The sequence below is a fragment of the Acinonyx jubatus genome, chromosome A2, assembly GCF_027475565.1.
Source record: "Acinonyx jubatus isolate Ajub_Pintada_27869175 chromosome A2, VMU_Ajub_asm_v1.0, whole genome shotgun sequence".
Taxonomy (NCBI): domain Eukaryota; kingdom Metazoa; phylum Chordata; class Mammalia; order Carnivora; family Felidae; genus Acinonyx; species Acinonyx jubatus.
The window spans coordinates 127594525-127617820 of NC_069383.1; the positions used below are offsets into that span (position 1 = coordinate 127594525).

At 41.6% G+C, this 23296-nt stretch overlaps 1 protein-coding gene across 1 annotated transcript in view; it reads left to right on the plus strand.

The window, feature by feature from the left end:
- Positions 1-13915, plus strand: part of EIF4E3 (eukaryotic translation initiation factor 4E family member 3) — a 39345-nt gene extending 25430 nt beyond the window's left edge. Inside the window, exons 4-7 of the mRNA XM_053219070.1 lie at positions 1284-1344; positions 3912-3978; positions 7367-7522; positions 11888-13915. Coding sequence (XP_053075045.1) covers positions 1284-1344; positions 3912-3978; positions 7367-7522; positions 11888-11934 — 331 coding nt within the window. The 3' untranslated portion in view covers positions 11935-13915. The remainder of the gene's footprint in view (positions 1-1283; positions 1345-3911; positions 3979-7366; positions 7523-11887) is intronic.
- The last annotated feature ends 9381 nt before the right edge of the window (positions 13916-23296 follow it).

A 23296-nucleotide genomic window follows, 5' to 3' on the forward strand; every position in this document is an offset into this window, starting at 1 on the left:
GGAGATGAGAGGAACAGATGGAGTATCCATGTCTGTTGTATGGTTGCTCCCCAGAGACCTATCTCACATGGACCACATAAAGAGCGTCGTGATCCAGGCCATGGCCCGGGGTCTAGAGGAAGATATCCTTCTTTAATAGCTTGGTGTCATGATGAGGTTGGCAGACAATAAGCCAGTTTGCTTAGGCTGGAGTCTCACTTAGTAATCCATTCTTATATCACGTCCCTCCACTGTTCTGAGTTATTTGCTCGTTAATAAAATGGAAATAGGCCCTGGCTCATTTGGTAGCCAATGACAGAAGTCTAACGTGGGCCCAGATAGATAGATAGATAGATAGATAGATAGATAGATAGATAGATAGATAGATAGAATTTGTCTTTGTCCCTGTAACTGAGCTGTCCACTGGTTAGGGCTGATTTCTGGCATATCTGAGTGCTCAAATGTTATTAGGAATCTGATGCTCTCCATCAGATTTATTATGCTTTCCTGTGGGTTGATTTAATTTTTCGGGCAGGTTTTCCCATGTGTGGTGGCAAAATGGCTTTCCTGAGTTCCAGGCTTACGCCTTACGTGTTGAATCACTGTCAGCCTTCGCCAGACCCATTAACATGCCAAGGCTGGCTCTCCTTGGCTCACCGTGGGCCCTCTTTTACATCCCTGACCAGTGACTGGGACTAGGAAGAGGCAGTTATTCTCCTAAGCAGACCTGGGTCATAAGCCCTCTTTTGAGGCTAGGATGTGGAATCAACCCTGTTGGAATGGGTCTGATATAAAGTAGGGGACAAGTAGCTCCTTAAAGGGAAATTGGGGTACTTCTCCCAGAAGAGCAAGCAGATACTAAACAGGAAAACATAGGAGATGCCCACCATGGGGGCCAAGTGTCCTATTAGGCATACGTTACAAGGTTGATATGAAAATCAGAGGAGACAATATCATGAATGTGGCTCTGAAACATAAAGGTGTTTACATATGGAAAGCCCTGTATTAATTGGTCTGTCCCCAGATAGTGTAGGGAACATCTCATCTCCGCCTCCTTCAGGGTGAGAAACAGGTGTCCCATCCCCACCCTGCCCTTGTGGCCCCTGAATCCCACTTTCTTCCCTCCCTGTCTCCACTCTGTTCCTTTCTCTTTCATCTGCTTCCTTGTCCGGTGAAAGGATGGAGGGAGAGTTTATTGAAGAATGTTCTATTGTTTGTTGTTTTTAATGTCACCTGTTGTTGAACTAAATGCATGTAATTCCTTAATCCTTGAGTATAAATTTAAACCTTGGTCTCTGATCCAGGGAAGAGGAGAGTAATGCCAAGGGCGGCGTCTGGAAGATGAAAGTCCCCAAGGACAGCACGGTAGGTTAATTCTGACCCTTTTCTAGAACTGGCTATGGTTGCGATTGTTGTTGACTGCATATGGTGAGCATCTTGGGCTTTTTAGACAGTCCACCTGGTAGTCTCAGAACAGGACTGGGGGTGAGAAATTCTGTTCTGACCTTGGCGATTTTCTGCCTCACGGTGTCACCTTGAAAGTGTAGTATCGTGTTTCTCTAGAGGGATGATGTGGTAGTGTGACTGTATCGTAAAGTCTGAAGAGCCACATACCCACAAACCTCCCAGAAAGGCTGACCGTGGCGGTCATTTCCTCACCAGCCATAACTAACGTGTGGAAGTTGGTGTACATAGTGAGAAGCAGGATCCCGCCCACCAAGGGCTCACTCGTCCTTCCTCCCCTGATGTTGGTGCAGAGGCAGGAGATGCTTGGAAGGCCAAGCGTCCTACCATTCTTGGGGGTTTTGTGAGAGGCTGTCCCTAGCCTCCCTGAGGGGCTGATGAAAGCCTGGTTGGTGGGACGCTTGTTTCTAGTGTCCAAGCCTCAGAAACCGAGATTTTCTAGGAATGGGCTCGCATTCATCATGCAGACTGAAAATGAACACGCAAACCTACTCTTAAGCTTTGGGAAACCAAAACACTTCTTTGAAAATGGATGAAAGGGCACAAGCTACCCAAGTCACCTTTTCATGGTTTCTTTTATGTGGATAAGCTCAAAGAACTGCAGTGTCTCCAGAGACCCATAGGTTTGAGTCATTTCCCTAGAAGCACAAACCTAAAGATATGACCGGATTTATTTGTGAATGATGCAAGCTGTCGCCAAGATGCGCAGCTCCAGGATTTGCCTGGTGTTTGGCTTTCCTAAAAAATGTCAGCGGAGCGAACAACCAGGCCAGGCCTGTGAAGCTCCTCTTGCCCCCCTTTCGAAGGAGGGAACGCAGAGAATGGAAGAGAATGAGAGAATGTAAGTTGTTTTTAATTTCGGCGAGAACGCCTTTTCCTTCTCAGGTTCTTTAATTACCCACACCAGGCTTTGAGTTATGGTAGAAACAGTAGTGATGTCAATGTGTGCTAAATGGTAGCTGTTGTGCACCTTGGCCCTTCCTCTCCCTGGCCATGTGCGGTCACAGATAATAACATGTTCATATTTGTACAAGTGTCCTCATGCCAAGAACCTCACGCCCTTTGAATTGTGGAGGAGTGGGAGTGTGATGGGCCAGCCTTGTCTGATGTGCCAGCGAGGGCAGGGAACTTCCCCTTGCCCCTGGCTTCCTTGCGACACCCTCAGCTTCATCGCCAACAGTGTAAGACACTGCACGTGGGATAGGTGGGGAATGGAGAAGATGATTTCGAGAAGGGAGCATCTAGGAAAGGGAAAATAAAATCCTCCTTGACAGTGAAAGGTCACAGTGCTTAATTGCTATCCTCTTGGTTAAAAATTCAGCGAGGCTGCTTTCAGCTTCTTAGAACATAGTAATAAACACTATTATTAATAGTTAATATGTAGCGAGCACCTGGCATAGAGCAAGCCTGCAGCTATTTGCTGAATGGAACTTAACTGTTAGGTTCTATTGCTGCAGTCACAGTGCTAAGCCCTTTGAATGCATTTGTTGACTAATTTCATGGTCACAACAGCCCTGGGAGGCCAGCCCGTTGTTATTCCCCCCTTCGCCTAAGGAAACTGAGACTCCCCGGGGTTCCTCACTTCCCCCGTTACAGACTCTGCAACCTGTCAGGATTCAAACCCAGTTCTGAGAGAGCTCAGGGCCTGTGAACTCTGGCAAGGACGATAAATAGGACCAAGAACTTTTCAAAGGGGAATAACTGGAAGCACTTCTAGGCCTCCAGTTACCTGTGAGTGCACGCTAGGTGCTGACTGGATGGCCTTAGGAGATCTTGGGTGGAAGGGGCTCCAGGTCTGTCACTTGTAGAGGTGGATGGGCACACGTACTGATCCTTCCAGGGATATGCATAAACAGTTGGTCTCCAGTGGATGGAAGTCTGCAAGTCTCTAGTATTCCCTAAACCAGAAATTTCCTTAAGTGCTCATCACTTGGGTTGCTTTTTTAAGTACCTTATAAACTGCAAGAAAAACAGAGGGAAGGAAGGGTTTGGGAGAGAAGGATTTTACTAATAGCATTCAGCTGTAGTCAGGTGATCCATTTTGAATCAATGAAAGGTAAAGGAATTGAACATTATACGTTTGAAAACATTCTTCCCCCACCCCCCATTCTTTTGAACTTCATACTGGGTTTTAGTAGAGATTGGCTTTGTGGCTTTGGACACAAAGGCTTTGGACACAACTTTGGACCTCTCGTATGTCTCTGTGTAAGGTTATCTGTAAAACAATACAGTATGTGCCAATAATGGGAGTGTTGACACCTGTGATCTGGGGATGTCTGTGGGCTCCAAATATGGGCATGAAAAGTGCATATGAAGCTGAAGAAAATGTGACTTGTTTAGCTCCTGGAGATACTTGTCTAAAAATATCTATGTTGTTATTGGTCTTTTTTTTTGGTTTTTTTTTTTTTTGGTTTTTTTTTTTGTTTGTTTTGTTTTGTTTGTTGTTTTTTATTCTTTTCCCATGCCAGTCCACAGTTTGGAAAGAATTGTTGTTAGCGACAATCGGGGAACAGTTCACAGACTGTGCCGCTGCAGGTAAAGAAGCCCGCACCATCGTTCCCCCACTCATGTGTGCTTGGCTTGTGCTTGTCCCTCGGAGAGGTTTGTTTTTGTGTGTTTGGCTTTTGACATGTTTTGAAGTTGTTTACTGTGTAACTGTGAAGTTACTTGGGTTTTTTTCATGTGATCCTGGCATTTCGTGATGTGTGTATGTGTGCATATTGACGTGTGTGTGTTACATGTATACATATGTGTGTATGCATATATTTTTTCCCACATAGCTCATCTTAATAGTATCCATGAACATCTGTCCAAAGTAAATAGCAGAAAGAAAAGAAAATTTGGTATCGTTTGGCTCTTAATACAATTTGGGGGAGGATTCTTATTCCAGTTCTTCCGGGGGGAAGTGCCTTTGAGGTCTAGCGGGGTTTACAGTTAGTCAGGCACAGCCCTTTCTGTCCTCCTTAGTTTTTTCTCCCTTCCTCCTGTCCCTCTTGTGGTCCCCTACCTGAACAGACTTAACAAAGACCAGGCAAGGATGTGCCCACCATTATTACAATTGAAGCTGCAATATAAGGTCTAGAGGCATTTTCAAATATTGAGTGAATTTCTCCAAGCCTCCCTAAGCCCATTTTTATTTTGCTCTTTTTTTTTTTTTAAATCATGAAAACACTGAAAGAGGAGAATTGAATTGTTTGTTTCAAGTTTGGTTTTCTTCCTGGCTAGTTCCTTCAGAATGCTCCTGAGGTAATATTTAGAATAACAATTTACCTGCTCAGCTTTCAGGTAAAAAAAAACTTTTCTTAGGTAAATTAGTACTGATTAATTAGTCCTCAGATGTCTTAGTTGGTACTGTCTTCAGGCCCGTCCCCCCTCCCCAGGCCACGCCAGTGTCATGGCTAGTTTCAAATTCATCTACTAGCAGTCTCAATAATTCTCCTTTTGTTTTGCTTCCTTATTACACCAGTTTTCATTCCCTTAAGACAAAACCTGGGTTAGGATGAAATTGTCTTAAAAGTACAGGTTCCTTCTGTTTTAACAGGGAGTCATTAGCAGCTTCACAATATGAAGCCAAAAATGCGTCCTGGGTATAATTATAAACACATAAATCCCTGGGAGAGGAAGTTTCCTGTGCAAATTATTCCTGTTTCCAGAACCAGGGAAAATAGTCTAAGTAATAATAAACAGCCAGGATTGAGTAAAGAAGGCCTGTTGTTCCGCGGTTGACTTAGGAAGCGAGTCCACTATTAACTGTCCGTTAAGCATTAGCTCTTCTATTAAGCTGGCTCTGCCCCCTGAAGCAAGTCGGCCAGTCTCTCTGGGCCTCCCTTCCCCCACCTTTAAACAGTGGCTCCTCCTAGCTGTCATGGTGCCGGTACCCTAAAATAATTAGGGTTTTGCTGGTCGATTCTACTTATGAATATTACACGTCCGCTGATGGATCTGCCTTTGCGTAAGAGTTGCAGCCCTTTACCACACCGCTTCTGAAAGTACTATGCTAGTAGGATCCACCTAGTTACCGACAGCCAAGCCAAACCGAAATCCTGACGCCTCAGCAGAGTCAGCATCCATCAGTCACAGCGCCCTCCGGCCAACAGTGTAGAAGTAGGCCCTACCCAAAGACCAGACAATGTTGATGTTTCCTACACAGCTGACCTCGTGTCTCCGTGGCCCTTCTTGGAAATGGTCAACTACACGTAGGGTTTCTCTCTTTACTTGGTGATTTTCTGTTCACATAGAAGTTTTAATAGTGAGTTTTAGCAAGTACACGTTGGAGGTGTAAGTTTTTTTTTAAAAATGAGAAGCCTGCACTAAAACAACATTTTTGATGCAATAATAAGTTTCTCTTGGCCAAGGAATGGCCACCATCAGGTCCTATTTGTTTTTTTTGGAAATTCTGGGTTAAATGTGACATCTATGCAGCAAAATACACAAATTGTAATGTGTTACAGCTTGATAAATATTCATGAAGTAAACAGGTTCCTGTAACTGCATTCTCAGGGAGCAAGCAGAACATCACTTACCCCCTAGAATCCTTCCTTGCCCTCCCTTCCCCCAAAGGTGGCCACCCGATCTGGCTTCTGATACCATAGGCTGATTTTGCCTGTTTTCAAACATTTATATAAATGGCATCATTTAGCGTCAAGTTATACACATTTAGCCAGGATCAATGCAGGGAGGGAGGAAAGGAAAGGAAGGAGGAAACAAAGGAATTATTTTACTAAAGACGAATTGCTTTAGTAAATTGAACATGCCCTCACTTAAATTGTATTAAATACTAGAATGTTTTAACCCCCAGAAGACAGCTGGAAAAATTGACGGTATAAATATTCAGATATATGGATTTAGAGCAAATTAGGCCAGTTAGACAAAGCATATTATTCAAGGCAAAATTTCCTACTTTTGATAATGCTCATCTCTCGCATTTTACTTATAGATGTTGAGCATGCAAGTAGAGAGAGCTGACCGTGTTTCATTAATATGCCGGGAGCATGCAAACCAGGAGTCAAAACTCTTTACTCCTGTCATTATCCTGTAAATTAACATACAGTAAGTGGCTGCAGGGGTGCGTATTATGGTACGACAAAGCCTTACTTCCCCAGCCACCATTTTCAAATATCCACAAAGTGGACCCCAGTCCAGAATTTAGTTAAATAAAAGACCTACATTAATCAGTGTAGATGAGTGCTTTAATGTCCATTTACGGAAGCCCCAGAATAGCAGAGCCAAACTCCGAAGATATTTACTCTTACTTTATATACAACGCTAACAGATGGCCATTGGTTCTGTAGCCCAGAGTTCAAAACCCGAAGGGGGATGGCCAGGGAAAAGCACTGGAGAGCAGAAAGAATGAAAAGGAAAGGAGCAGACAAGCAAACCACAAAAAAACAGAATGAGCCACTTGGAACACACAGTTTGGGGCCAGTTAGTATTGGGGCAAATAGCGCTCACCGCCCCACGATCTCTGAACGCTTGGCAGGCAGTCAGGAGCAATACTTGCTGTTTTTAACAAAGACAGTCAAGCATCGAGGAAAAGTTCATTTGAGTTCACTTGGCTTTCATAGGATAGAGCGTTATGCAACCCATTTTAGAAAAAGTCTCATCAAAACAGACTAAGAAATCAGTCAAAAAGCTTTGGTAACATGTTAAAAAGGATAAATTACTTATCTGGAAAATTCGTTTGGCTGGAACATGATGTTTATCTAAGTTCCTGGATAAATGCGATGTGACTGTTTCAGCTTTTGTCCACTAACTTGCTTTTTGTCCAACGTTTCCCCTTAGAAACAATATTTATTACGAGTTCTCTTGTGTCACCTTTTTATTATCGAGTCCATAATTTGCAGCTAACATGTTAAGTGCTTAAAAAACAATGTAGACAGACTTGACATTACCACTCATTTCTTTTTTCCCTGCCTTCCCTCAGATGATGAAGTAATAGGAGTCAGTGTCAGTGTCCGGGACCGGGAAGATGTCGTCCAAGTCTGGAATGTAAATGCGTCTTTAGTGGGCGAAGCAACCGTTTTAGAAAAGATCTATGAACTTCTGCCCCACATATCTTTTAAAGCAGTATTTTATAAACGTAAGTGCTTCATTTTCAGTTATTACTTTCTAGCCTATTCTGTCATACTTTTAAAGATAGAGACTGTGTTGCAAATGAGATGGAGGTAGAATCACTCAAAATTCTATAATCCAGAAAATAATTCAATAAAATACACGTGTTTTGTTTAAAAAAAAAAGTTTAGTCTCAGAAATTAAAATGAGATTTTATTATCATCTAAACACATGAGTCAGAAAAGGTGGTACATATTGTATTTATTTCAGAAATTTAAGCCTGATCTTAAATTTGTCATTCTCAGGAAAAAAATTACCTTCTATTTGAAGCAACAATAACAAAAATGTTATTATATGAGCTGGCAGGTAGATATTCAATCATCCCTTCATAAACAGGAATTTATAATGTATAACATCTGTATTTGTGGAGGAACTTGTTCTGAGCGCGGGGATGATTGAATGTTCTACTGAAATGCTAATACTTCCTCATTACGGAAGACTGTGACACAGAACGAAAGAGAATTCACGCACAGTGGTGAAATGTTAACAGTATGAATAGGTGTGTGGACCCATTGTTTCCATCATGATTCATGTTCATTGCTTTTGTGTGCTCTTTTGAAAAAGTCATCTTTTTCATAATGAAAACACCCCTGTGCTTATTAAACCAATGTTTGGTAGATCAAACTGCAGGTTACACTTTTAACAGTGAGTTAGAGAAACGTACTGATAGCCCTACACATACATAGGATAAATTCCTACTTCCCAAACTACCCCAAGAGCCGATCACCCAATTTTTTAAACTCTGGTATTTCATGGACTCTAAGATGCCCTTGACTATGGTGTCATTTTACTATTCGTAAGAAGGAAAAATAAAAGGCTCCCAATTAAACAATGACATTGTATTGATTCCAGGGGTCTTGAGATGTGGGGTGGGGAGTGGGGAGTGCATCTCAGTTTTGCCGAGATATACTCCATTACTGTTTCCCAACCCCTTGCCAAAAAGGAGGGGAAAAATCAAATGCTCTTTGGAGATTGTCTTAGTATGATAGAGGCTATTAAAACAAAGACCTCCCTCGTAGGAATCCTACGTTCCCAGACCAAATGATTTAGATTTTAAGCAACAAGACTGACCTGTTTCTGTCGGTATTCAGGAGGTGCTCAGCTTCTGAATTTTAAATGAAAGTTTAAATAAAAGAGATAGAAAGATGGCCCTGCCGAAGTTGATTCCTGGCTGTGCAGTGTGGAAATTGCACATTTGCAGATGCAATTTTCCCTCCTTAGGGCACATTAATTGTATTTTCAATCCAGATATTAATTGAAAGGTCACCAGGGGTCTTTTCTGGTTTTTCTCCTTCACAAGCCTGCCAGGAAGAAGTGTGTTTCATGGCCATTTATAAATGGGGCTACAGCATTCTTTACCACCTTTGAAGCAACTCCACATTTGACTCAGAAGAGGAGAGAACCAGTTTGGAATCATTAAGTCAGGCACTCTGAATTTTTGTCCCCCCTTCAACGGTGTGACCTTGAGCAAGTCACATCTTCCCGTCTGTTCGCTTTCTCACCAAAATATCGAGGAGGTTCGTCTTAAATGATCTCCAAGGTTCCTTCTACTTCAAAATTCTCTCATTAAATTTCCAAGTAACATGGTTAGCAGCAGGTCCAAGATGATAGGAGTATATCATTAGAAAATTAAGCCACAGGGTGGTTAGGCTAGTTTTTAGGGCAGTGGTAATAATCAGGTAAGACTGAACAAGGATGAGTCACAGCTTAGTTGTTATGATGGCTTGGGGGGGGGGGGGAGGGGAAGCCAAATCTGGGGGGAAAGTTGCAACATGGCCAGTTGAATCAAGTTGAATAGATGCCCTAAAGATAGATGCCATTGTGAAGTTTGTGAGTAATGCAGAACTGGCTAGGGTCTCTGTAGAAATCCATATTTTAATGGCATAAATTAACATTTAAAGACTCAAAGATTATTCAAATAAAAATTTGAATTGGAAAAAACAAGCAATTCTCTTTATTTTATATAAAGCAGGCAGTCCTTTACTCAGTAGGGTTATTATATACCACGTGCTGCAGAATTGATTTGGAAAAATGAGGTTTGTGCAGAAATCTTATTCACAGCATGATGGAGAACGGTCGTAGGGTGAGCTAAGTTAGAAATGGCCAACTTTCTGCTTTTATTCTGTCTTGTTAATAGGATCCTGGTGTAAGTATTCACAAGTGTACGAAAGCCAGGTGACATGGCAGGTTTTCCATGTGGAAAGAGCCCAAGCATATTCGGTCAAGACCTCCGGCAGGGGAGATGAGAACTGGGCCGTTGTTAAGTCATACATGATTTGGATACAGAGTAATTATTTGACTGAGAAACTCACAGTGTACAGAGACCCTTCCCCCGCCCAATCCCCCTCCCCCAGTTCTACCCTCCCCCACACCAATTCTGTCACCTTCTTCAGGGCAGCTGAATGACATCTTTTTGATGTGAGAATTATTTAGAGCAGAGGTTGGCAAACCATGAACCTTATGCCAAATCTGCCCCCTCCTTGCCTTCTTTTTTGTAAGGGCTGCAGCTAAGAATGGTTTTCACATTTTTACATGGTTGGAAAAAATTAAAAGAAGAACGACATTCTGTAACACAAGAAAACTGTATGAAATTCAAATTGCAATGTCCGTATATAGACGAAGTGTACTGGCACCTAGCAGGGCCTCTTTGTGCCCACGTGGTTTGTGGCTCCTCCAGTGCTGGCAGTGGCACGGTTAATTGTTGGGACAGACACCGGATGGCCCGCAGAGCATAAAACGTTTATTCTCTGCCCCCTTCCAGAACAAGTCCTCTGACTCCTGATTTCCAGAATTCTCTATTCTCTTGCCACCAAGGCTAACCTAAGGCTAAAAGAACTTGTGTCTCGCAGAACTCGCCCAGTTCTGAATGTTCCATTCTGCTATCTCCATGGCCCATCACACTTGCATTATTCTGGTATCTCAGCTATGCCCACCCCAGAATGGTCCCTCACACTCAGAGCAATAAAAATCTCTGGACAGTCCGTATCTCTTGATTTATCCCTTGGAGCCCAGCAACCCTGAGAGGTCTGTTGGCTTCACCACTTGACCCAGCATCACTGTATATTCTAGTGCAGATCAGAGCCCGTTTGCTTCAGTACCGGCCTGAAAAACTGTTTTAAAAAGAAAAAAATAAAATAAAAAGTGAAATATTTGTAAAGATTTACATGTGAGAAGTGTTCAGTTAGATCATTTCTGTAGGCTGTCCTTAGGAATTTGGCCAACTCACAGTATCCTGAGAGCTCTAAGTGTGCTTCCCCCACAGGGTTTCATCCAAAGAACAGGTTGGGATGAACCTCCAGGATGATCCTGAAGGGAAAACGATCCCTTTGCCTATCCCTTCATCCCTTTAGACACTGGTCTGAAGAATTTAGTCTATACTAAAAACAGAGAATTGGGAGGGGCTTAACAGGTGAAGCCGGCCAGCCCATCCATTCACTGCCCATGAGAGGTGGGGGGAGGGGGAGGGACCGGAAGACAAGCACAGAGAATTCTGATTTGCCTTTGGCTTTATTAGACCCAAGCCCCGGTGGCTTGTCCCCTTGAGAGAAAAGGACCTACTCTTGCTTTATGATGATGGTTAGCCGGATTCAGGAAGTGGATTTCCACCCTTGGCTTTTTTTGTCTTGGACAAGATGTTATGCATTTCATGAATGTCTCATTTCCGACTTCCACTTTACAAAATTGTTAAGTCTTTGAAAAATACTTTTGATAGCACCATTTTTTATTCTAGAGTTCCTAATTGTAATTAGTAATTTCATAAGCCAGGCAATAGGACTGGGGGGAGATTTTTTTTTTAATTAAAAAAGAAAATATGATTGGAAAAAATAAAAGACCCATCAGTTTTTTGAAACTTCATTTCCCACAGGGGTGCTCAGAAGTGGGGAGATGTAATACGATTGCTACCCGCTTGTGTTGTTCTTTTGTTTTGCTTTATTTTTGTTTTATTTTATTTCTAAAGATAGGTCCATGAATGGCCCTGGCGTGGGTAACATGGGGTCTCCCACCCCGTGCATTCTGTGGGGCACATTTTCCCCTGTAGCATGGGAAGCCTTGCATATTTCTCTTCATCAGCTCGTGGGGATTACTCATCCTCTCGGCACAGCAAGAAGAAACAGGCAGCATGCCCATTGCTTGTTTATTCCTTGTTTTAATTTTCATTATTACGTTTCTCAGGAAATGCACGCCTTAGCTAACAGTTACTGGCACAAAAAGGTATTTGCATTCTTGCCAACATTTGGGGAAACTGAATGAGATGCCTTAGAGAAGGGTTGCCCCATCCTTTGCTTAAAGTTTTCTTTCCTTTTTTTCTTTTTTGTTTTTTTCTGTCCTTTAGCCCATGAAGAGCATCATGCTTTTGAAGGTGGACGTGGAAAACACTAATTGCACTCTAAAGAATTCTTTGTCCTTTGCTGATTGGTTTTGGAAACGGTCTTAACAGGAGGGAGAGTGAAGAGAAGACTTGCCGAAGCCCGATGCTGGTCCATTTAGAGTGGGTTTCTGCCCTTGCAGACTGGGCACTTAGGGCTCAAAGTGGCAGGTGGGGTTGGGGGAGACTGTGTGGGTTTCTACCGTCACATTATTTGCTTTTTTTTATTTTTCTTTTTTGGCTTTTTAAATTCTCTGTTCTTTTCACTCTGGGCTTTTTTTTTTTTTGGGGGGGTCCTTTTAAATTTCCTTATTCAGTCTAATTATTGTTTTCTACACTCCCCTTTTATTGAGGCACAAGAAATCGGTTTCCCTTTAAGTAGCTCTGCTGTACCTAGCTAATGAGAATATGCATAATCGTGACAATACTGCTTTTGAAAACTACACTGTACTTGGAGGAATACTAGCTTGGTGAAACCTGTCTTGATTATTTGTTGTGACACATTCCTACACACTGTGCACTGGGCATTGTTTTTTTTTTCTGTCCCAGGAAAAAGAAAAACCATACTTAATCTGATTTTGCACTGACAGCACACACATCTTTTATTTTTCTTTACTTTTTAAACTTTTTTTTTTTTTTTTTTTTTAGCAATAAAAGGAAAATAATAGTTGGGTTGCCTAACATGAAAACTTGTAATCACAGTTGAGTATCAGGATATAAATCAAACTCTAGGTCTTCAGACCCTCTGTGGAAGTATTTCTAAGCACAATTTCAATTCGGCCTTTTCGAAGGATAGGCACAGAGTGGTAGCAAGGAATTTCTCCTGGTAGGAAACCTTGTATTTCTGATTTAAAGAGGAGGTGATGTTTTAATTGTTCGAGGTAAAGCTGCTTCTGAATTTTGGGTATGTGTACCCACCCACTTAGGGCTTTCCAGATGTATCTGAACACACTTTGTTAAATTATCCCTTTTTCCTGCTCACATTGTATGTCGTTTCCAATAATTAATAGTCCTCCAGCCTGGGCAGCTCGCCCCTGCCTTTTTCATTTAGGAGCAGCTGGGTCGATCTCATTTCCAGGATGAATGTGAACGTTGACAAAGTGAAACTCTGAGTGCATTTTGTTGATACTAATTTTTGGAATTGTTGATATATATTGTACTATGTTACCAAAGAAATAATGGTTTTAGTAGAAGGAAATGGCCATGCTCTGGAGCGCTGAGCCTCTTTCCAAATGCACCCATTTCCCTCTCTTGACTCCACCAAGCCTCCTACTGCTCTTACCTGAAAAAGGCAGGGGCGTTGGAAGACACTTCCTCTTGCTGGCTTTTTCTGGAGTCAGGGGAGCTGACACGTGCTTACACATTTCACACAAGGGCCCAGGGCTCAGAACTCGTACCCAGGATTTTTAATCCCTCTTGCAGTATTGACCAGCAGAGAGAGGTGGGGCTACTTCGAGCCTCCAACCTGTGTTTGTAAATAAAATTCTCCATTCAAAAATGTAAACGAAACTTTCCGCGATATCTGTTTACAAAAGTTGTGCCCTTTTCTTGCATTACTAACCACATCAACCATAATCACAGTGACCATAGTTTTTAAAAAAAAACCCTTTGTTTCTAAACTGACTTTCTTCAGTGGTTTCAGAATGAGTCATAAGAATATCAGATCCATTTTTCTAGAGCCTGGAACTCACTTCTCTAAGCATTGTACTGACATCCAACTTGGTTTTAAATTATTCATTCAAGGATTAAAAAAAAATTATTCTGAACACGAATTTAAATTCTTTTTTATAATATAAGTATTTTTCTGATAGATTAGAAAAAAAGGATGATTGACCTATCTTCATTATAATTGTCATATATATTTCCATAAGTAAATGGATTTTGAAGCATTTTTATTTTTTGAACTTTATTTAAAACGTTGTGGTGACATGTTCAACTTCTGCATGTATGTAGCCTTTGAAGAAAAAAATAAAATAAGTAGGAATGTTAGGCTCATATTAATGTTTTCTAGTTTCTGTTGTTTATGATCATGACACATGGCTTAACACACAAAGTACATTTTTGTCCCAGAGAACTTCTGCACCTGTTTCTGACCCTGTGGAAAATACCAACTGTGAGAAGGATTTAATTTGCCAAATGTTAAGAACCTATTATCTAAATTACTTTAAGAGTGGATTTTGTCAGATTTTGCTTTAGAAATTGTTTTAATTGAATATGTAGTTCCTATTAGACTTTGTATGAACTAAGCTGATTTAATCAGCCTAAAAACCTCTCATTACCTTCTTGGATTAAAGAAGCTAATACTCTTTTGAGATACAAGGAAATATCTTGTGGGGCATGTGACTTCTGTTTAGGGCAGCGTACCCATGCTGGGGGAAGTGGGAACTTGCAGTTGGATCCCGATGTTTCCGTCTGGTCCTTGCAGGTGCAGCCTGCTCTCTGCAGAGAGCCAGATGGAAGTCACAGCCCTGACTTTCTCGCTTTTGTCATTCCTTAGGTCTGGATGCAGAGCCAGGGTCTCTGATCGAAACCAGTATGCGGTTTTCTTCTCCCATTATCCCATACTAGGTTTGTTAGGTTGCAGGTGCTTGCTTACACTGGGGAAGTTATACCCGTTTAATAAGGACGGATAATATCAACTTAAAGGAACTTGTCTATATCTTCACTTTTCTTCTGTAAGCACTTCCTGAAGTGTTGATTCACCCCACTTAAAGATTCCCTGCTGGACGTCTCCACATTTCTGAAATGAGGGGATGGTTTACCGCAAACACTTACATTTAACATAATGTGGCTATTAAATTCGTGGTAAAATTGACAGAGCGAAAGACACAAAAGCAAACACACCTCTAGTGAACTTTAAATAGTCTAACTTGACTCCTTCTCAACTTTCTTCTTGACTTTAGCTTATGTCTGCACCATCTACACAGTTACAAGACTTTATAGCTGAACGAAACTTTGGGTATCACTGAGTAGTGGACACAGTGTACAGGCTACTAGCAGAGACTTGACCAAACCTGTCCCTCGTGAAGGGACGTGGGGTCACAAGCGACAGAGCTGGGCATTAAAGTCTGTAGGCTACATACGCAGTCCAAGCTTCCTTGACCTGAAAAAACTCAAAAGTCCTGTCAACCTAACAACAAAACGGCTCACCCCGATCAAGCACGCCATACCTCATCTAATCTGGCCACTGAGATGCCTGGACACGGTCAGATGTCCGCATTATAAACAGTTCTCATTTTCTCTCTCTGGCTCTCAGTGACTAAAGTCATGCTGCAGGCTGGTGTTTGCAAATAGCCTTATAGTGACAGGAGGTGGGTACTTGTCATGAGAAGCCCAGCTCATAGAGGGTCCCATCTTTTGTACTTAAACAAAAGTGACAACATTTGGAGCGATCACATGGTGGCGCTGCCTTCCAGCCAACAGTTCTGGCTCAGCCGTGTAATTTATCCAGCTAGATTTGTGTAATTATTTTAAGATTTGAGTGCATTTTGTTCGTCTGGGTTTATAAAAATTTGACTAGATATTACCGATAGAACTTTAGCTCTCCTATACCTCATAAAAATGTGTACAAGATCCAACTCTCTGGACCTGCTTTAAAAAGCTCAAATCTTAGGCTCTCCATGAGCCTCTAAGTAGTCATGAAGAGAAAGAAGGAAATAAACATATAGGAAATACCAGAAATATTTCATCAAATATTGTGCCGCAAGGGAGAAGTAAAATCAGGGTTTGATTTTTGTTTTTATTTTTTTAGGGCTTTCTAAATATGGAACTCCCCTTTAAAAATGTATGTCTGCTGTTCACCTTTCCTGTAATGTATGTTTCTGTAAGATTTCACTCATTACAAATGAAAGTAGAGGACTGCCTGTAGGTAGTTTATTTTTGAAAAGAATACGTGCAGACCAATTAAAAATTACTTTAGAGTTTGGCGCCTCGGGATTGTAAGAACCTGGATCATTGCCTTTACAGCTGAGAGGGGTCGGAAGGTGGAGAGGAAAAAGACGGGAACAGAGGTGCAGTGAAGAGCCCTTTGAGCCTATGTTCCTGCGTAGCGTCGAGAGTGTGTGTGTTCTCACACTTGTACTCTCACAAAGAAGAGAGCTCACATCGGTTCTTTACACAACCGATGATGCTGTTCTGTTTCTGCTTTCTATTTTTACATATGCATCCAAATCTGTGAGCGCTTCTTACTTAGGTTAGCTCATTCAAGCCAAAAGTCACCATCTTGTGTTGTAGAGATACTCTTATCTTGCTGACATGACTCCATTTTTGAAAGAAAATTCAGTTTTTGAATTTTAGAGTGGAAGGGACCTTCGAGATCATCTGCCAGCCCTTCTCGCCCCTTGGTGTGCAGAAGAACCTCAGGGCGCTTACTCGATACACACATTTCTCGGCCCCAACCCTAGAGATTCTGATTCAGTAGGTCTGAGAGGCCTAGATATCTGCCTTTTCAGCAAAAGCCCCAGTAATTCTAATGTGGGTGGCCCCCAGACCTCACTCTGAGAACCCCTGTTCATATCCAACCCCCCAGTGACAAATGAGGAAAGCCTCCCGCTCCCCCACGCTCTCAGGTGACCTGACTGGAATGCATAATACCAACAACCCTAGGAAGGTTGGAGAAAGCCATTATCAGGAAGACTTGAGAAGATGTTGCTCGTAAATAAAAACTTTATGGCTAGGACCACAGCAGTAATAAGTAGCCCATCTCGGGAAGTCCATGATATAAAACCTTTAATACAGAGTGGTGGCTTTTCTCTTTTCTAAATACCACTTCAGCGTGTTAAGAGAAAAGAAATTAATGTTCAGAAAAAGTAGTTACTCCATATGTGCAGTAACTACTTTTCTATAATATCTTATGGCATCTGGGGTTCAGCATCATTGAACAAGATTAAATGAACGTTATAGAGCTATAAAATTGCATGTAAAATAACGCAAAACTGTTCAAATGACTATCAGAGTAGCCTGGGAATGAATTTCCACTAAAATTGTCAGTCTTAGACGTAGCTTAGTAGCTGTTACTGAAGTGGAGGCGTTCTTTCATACAAAGACGTGTCCAAAAAATCAAGTAAGTATTCCCTAAGCCATGTGAATGACAAGCAAAAGTCATTGTGAAGTCAGTATTTTTTTGTTCATCGTTGCTAAAATTGAGACTCCCATTGTATATGTGTGTGTTGAACGTACCAACCAGAATATCCAATAAAAGAGCCTTTTGGATATTCTATGCTTTTTGTGTCCTTCAGAAATCATGAGGTTGGAGACATCAGTGTTAAATGTTTGTTTGAGTTGCTCCCTTAAAAAAAGCCATCAACTCATTTAATGAAGTGCACGAGTCCTTCGTGAAAATTTCAACTTCTCATGTTGCCGTGAGAGAATTTTTCTTAAGCTTTCATCTTGGAACAAGTGTTTGAGCTTTCTAAAACTGTCAACTTTGTATTAGAGAAGCAAGCATGAAGTAAATAGTGTTTCTTAGCTTCCTGTAGAAAATCCATGGTACCTTCCGTCTTTTCACATATGAAAGTTTAAATGTTAGCATTGCTACCTTATATGGTGAATGGGGACTTAGACCTTTTAATAAAACGTGGAGGGTTTCTGTTTTCAAATAGAGCTATTAATTTTGTGAGCCTGCATTAAGTTCCCCCCAAATTTCTCAGACCATAATCAGGTAACATGGCTCACAACTGCTGTATGGTTGGGGTTTTTTTGTTTTGTTTTTTGCTTTTTACGTTTTGACTACTCAGTTAGCATCTCATACCAAGTCCCCATCCCTTTGCACGTATGCTCTCGAGATTTTAGTTTCACTTACATCAGGACACCAAGGATTTCGGAGCTTAAACCGGTGAGCACAGTTTAACTTGGGACATCTTACACAAGGTATCCCCCAATTTAAAATCTTATCGGTTGCATTCACAATTATTCATCCTTTCACACTGTCTTACCTGTGTGTAAGCTGAAGCAGGTTTATTTGCCTTCTGTTTTGGATCTGCCGGTGCCCCCCTCTTCCCCATTGTATACCATCTGCGCCCTGTGCAGTTGGGGCCTTTCCACATATGGCTACAAGCTGGTGTAATGCCCTTCCTTTTGATCTGGCTTCATCTAGTGATTTGCTCAGTATTTTTAAGGTCAGGCTGAAAACTTTTCTGTTCTAGTTATTTTTGATTTTATATTGTGTGTTGTGTTTGATGTTCAGATACATGTGAAAGTTGCTTCTAGGAGTCAGTAATTTTTATTCCAGCCTTTTGCAGCAATAAGGTAAGACTAGACTGTACTTTTTCTTCCTTGAAAATGTAGTGATTTATGTGTTAGGGCGAATGCCTAGGCTTTTCGTGTAAAAGCTCTTGCTGTTTTCTAATTTGGGACTATGCTGCTATGAATTTATGCTCCTTTTTGCAAGTTGTAACTTTGTGGGGTTTGAGTGGCCATTCGTCTGTAGAACTTTTGACTGAGATTTTTTTTTTTTTTTCTCATCTGTTGCCAGTAACTGTCACTCCGTATTTGGATTCTATAGGATAGCAATGTCCTTCTCCTCCCCCCGGTTTAAAATTTCTTGCCATTTTATTATTCGCATTGCTTCATCTTCACTGGGTTCCAAGTATGTGTCTGGTGATGGTCATAATGCTGTTTATTCCAGGACGTGTTGGAACTTCCCGTCCAGCTAGCACAATGTGTGTGAAGCGCCTAGCATGGTATATGACACATAGTAGGTGGTCTTTGGTACTCTGACAGGAAGCGGCTGTTTTTTCTACGCTCCCCTATCGAACACATTTGGTGATAGGGTTCATCTTCGGCTCTTCGAATCCACATCTCACTTATTGTCATTCTTTTTCTTTACTTTTTTGCTACGACTGCTCTCACGTTGGAATAAGTCGTCTCCTCTTGTTTGTCTCTTGTCCTCCAATTCGCCCATAAGATTCAACCGTTCCCTGTGTAGCCAAGTAAAGTGAACTTGCTCTTCCTTTCGGGCTGTCTGAAACACCCCTTTAAAGACAAAAAGTGACCAGCAAACTCTTATTTCTCCCGTTTATCTGCAGATTTTCCTTTCTCTTACTGCAGAAGCCAGCAATTCGAGATTATGTTATGTGGTGCCCGGTTAACTTGAACAAAGCAGATTTTCGTGAAATCTGAAGGAGTGAAGATTTCCTAAGATCTCCTTCTCATATTTGAGTCTAATTACTGCTGCCATGTATTCTGTCTGTACTTTATCATTTAGTGGTTATAATGCACTTTTAGGGCAACTTGTTCTTGGTTATAGGCTCTGCCTTCCAATTTAAGGTACAGGTTTTTAGAGGCCAACCTCAGTGATTCTTTTGGTTGTGGTACCCACTGTTCCAGAACTTTTAACTGCTTCCCCTAATGAATGGATATTTAAAAATCTCTGGAATCCTACAGGAAGATAGGTCTTTTGTTCTAGGAAGAAAAGAAAACAGTAGCATTTACGGGGCTCAGCAAGTTAAAAGGTGTATCATTGAAATATGTATCTATTTCCCATCATCTGGCTAAGCTGTGGTGCTGACTAGCTTCTTTCTTGCCAAAGAAAATAATTTTAAATCATAAGCATATTTAACTAGCAAGCATAAATCATAAGCCCTTCTAATCATAAGCATGTTGAACTCTGGTGCCATTTGCACAGATGTTATGGTTAAATGTGTGTGCTCCTCCCAGCCTCAAAGATGTGGACAAGCTCTTACTCCCCAATTTCCTCTTTCACTCGGGGAGCTTAAATCATTTGTTGTTTGCACATACAGAATTCTAGAAAGTACGGGACCTAGAGAACGGTTTCAGGTCTTAGGAAAGTTCTGGATTTTGTCACCCACCCTGACTGGACAACAGTGGAAATAAAGGGTAAATATTAAAGCAGGGTTCCCTTTTTAAGACAAAAATAATTGGTGTTTCATGATGATAGGCAAGGTACGAAGAACAAGACTTTGATTTTCAGAATGTATCTTTAAAAAACAAACAAACAAACGTCATGGAATCATAAATAAAATTTTAACAGAAGCCTGTTGGCTTTCAAAAAAAGGTTCTCCACGTGGTTGGTTCTAGAGAAATACTTTTAGATACTGCAAACAGAGCTCCTATTGCAAAGTATATTTTAAAAAGTATTTTTAAAAGTGTAGTAACACAATAACACATCCATAGTGACTTGCGTTGCAAGGCAAATTGTTAACATTTTGGAAGCCAGTAGGCATAATTTACATACTCATTGATTTTGTTTTACGAAACATCACTTTTTAGAAACTTTTTATTGTAAAATAAAACAAAGATACAGAAAACCACCCAAAACAGACGTGTAATCACTTGTTGTTTGGAGAACACTTCCATAGAGCGCCCGGGTTGAGAAATTGAACTTTGCCAGCCACCCCAGGGACCCCCTCATTAGTTTCCCCCAGTTCCGCCCTGTTTTCCCAACTAAAATTACCCTCGTGCTGACTTAGAGTGAGAGGAAGCCATTCTTTGTATTTCTCTCTGGTTTTATCACTCGTGTGATAAACATCACTGTTATCTTTTTCTGTAGAAGCTCCTCTGCTTATAAAGTTGAGTTCAGAAACGTTGTTTATAAGCTCTTTACACGATAGGTGCAGAATGACCGTGTGAGCACTTGCTACCCCCACAAAGTCAGTGACGGGATGGAGTTTGGCATGCTTCTGCTGTGCTCTGTGGCTCTGCTCATAGCTATAAACCAATAGTGATAATGACTAGTGTGTATCGAGTCCCGTGCCATCTAAGCACGTACGTTAATTTATTTCTCCCCAAGACGCTCGGAGGTACTCTCATTAGTGTCGCCCCCATTTTCTGTATGTGGAAACTAAGGTTCAGAGAGGTGAGGCAACTTGCCCAAGGTCACACAAGTACTGCGTCAGAGAGCCGGGGGACATCTAAGGTAGTGTGGCTCTAGGCAATTCTCCCGATGCTAGGCTTGATGGAGGATTCCAGTGTACGCGGATTTTGAGACTGCTTATACGAGCTTGTCAAGGAAAGGATCTACAGCTTTAAGAAAAAGATTGAAAACTCGCTGGCCTAGTTCACCCTTTTCATTTTACAGATGAAGAAATGACCCAGAAAGCATAAAGAATCTGCTTAAGGTCACACAAGCAGTTGGTGGCAGACTTGCAGCCAGCTCCCCAAATCTCCTGGCTGTTAAAATCGATGAGCTTTCCTTCATTCCATACCTTATGTGGAAAAAATACACATTTTCTAATCCGCTTCTTTGCATCAGTTCCACATGAGCAGATTTGACTCAAAACCAGCGTACAACTAGGATACAGCATCTCCTTGCTTACTTGCTCGAGGTTTTAGCTGGGAATTAACAAATTTATATTTGAAGTTTGTTCTTCTGTAGATGCACATGCCTAACACTCTCCTCCAAAGAATGTACAAGAATAACACATTTGACTGGTGTGGATGGCAGGTGAAAAAGAATTACTGGTGTAGTGTAGGCCCTTCCGTGTATTCACGGCCAATTCTGGATTATCCCAGCACAGATGGATCCTGCAAAATCCCTCTTCTGCTTCTTACTGGTGACCTTTAACTATTTGTGTTTGCAAATGCTTCCACCAGGGATCGGAAAGGAGAAGAGCAGAGAAGATGGGATTTGGTTTCTTGACCAGTGTTAGGTGTCCTGGTAAAGAGTTGAGGGGTTTTCATGGGAGACTGTGGGATTCTCTCTGGGTTGAGGCACCCTGGGATTCCCAGACTTTAGCCTTGGATGGCAACAATCAGAAGGGAAGCAAACTGGCACAATGCAAAGGAGCTTAGCTTGGAATTTGTTGAGTTGGGTTGAAATCCCATTTAGCTTGTGCCTCAAGCGAGTTACGCTTCCTCTCTGAGCCCCAGTTTCCTCATCTACAGAAGGGAAGAAGACAGAGCTTCTCCAAAGCCAATAACATATTTAAGCGCCCAGCTCAGCACTTTGCTCATGGAGAGAGCTATTAAATGGTACTTCGACTAGTTGACTACATTCATACGTCCACACGGTAAAGGGAGGTAAAGAGACTGAACTGATCCGATGAAACTTTTGCACTGTCCTCTTGATACATTGGTCCAGCTTGAGTTGTTTGAGGCCCTCCAAATTGGTGGCCACACCAGCCTAAACTTACTCGTCTCATAACTGCTTGTTTCCTGATCTACCTCCTTATGCCACGGTGGGACAAACAAATTCGCCTTCTTCACTGGAGCTCTGCGGACCTGACTTCTGGGTCGTTTGCTGTGAACCAATTAAAAAGCTGAATGAATCTCCCAGTTGATTATTTTCTCAGGACATTATTGCCGTTGTTACTCAGGAATACTTAAGAAGGAAATTCGGCTCATGAAAATGTTTTCCAGTCTGGACAACTTGTTGTTGAGACATAAGCTCTGTGTTATGCTCTGTGGATTGTCGGCACTCAGACTTCTCATTGGAGGAGGTCCAGAGGAGGGTCCCTGGAGTTCCTTGTATTACACACATATGCTTTTAATGCTGGAGGCCTTAAGAAAGTTGATAGGCGTCAGTAGAGATGAGATAAGGATTGTATGGGATATGGACTCGTTCACTCAGTAAGTATTTATGGAACAGCTATGATGTGCTGCTAGGCACTGAGGATACAAAAGTAAACAAGACAAGACCTCATCCGTTCTTCGTGGAGCTTATAGTTGAGTGGATTGGTAAATATCATTACAACTTCGGAAGTCCTAGACCTTCAGAAAGGCAGGAAGTAGATCTCAAACATGTTTGAGCTCCACATACTGACACAACACTATGAACTCAATGCAGGCTGGGTGAAGGAATGCTTAAGTATCGTCCCAAGCGGAGTTGGTTTTTGTGCTTAAGTTAAAATATCCTTAGATTTCTGAAGCTGCATGTTTTTACCAATCTCGTTATTGTTGTAAAATTCTCTAATAATTGTTTGGACACCAACTTTAGTAACCACAAAGACTGTTTATAATTTGTTGGTGCTTTTCAAACACCTTTAAAAGCCAAGCAAACCCTGGACTTCGCTTAAGTCACTGTGTCTTTATGTATATACCTGAGGGGTAACCACCATAAAAAAGACCTATGCAGCAACATGTTCAATATGGGGATTCTAACACTGTGGAATGTCTGAAGACTGCTTGCTCTGTAATGTTTAAAAGCCCTGTAATTCCTTGTAAAGCATATATAGCATCTGAACAAGAAATATGACACTAAGTCTTGGATTAAATAATATCTTGGGGCCACTGCCTTCTGCATTTTCAGCAGTTCGGCAACTCCACTAAGTGCAGGTTAACAAGACCAGAGCATCGTAAACGAGCATCTGTCCCGTGACCCAGTTGGAGACCCCTTCCGATTATTCATTCCAGAAGCACGTGCTGACACTGAGTTCAGCCCTCTCGAGTCTCCCACTCGAAGTGGTCTTTTAAGATTGG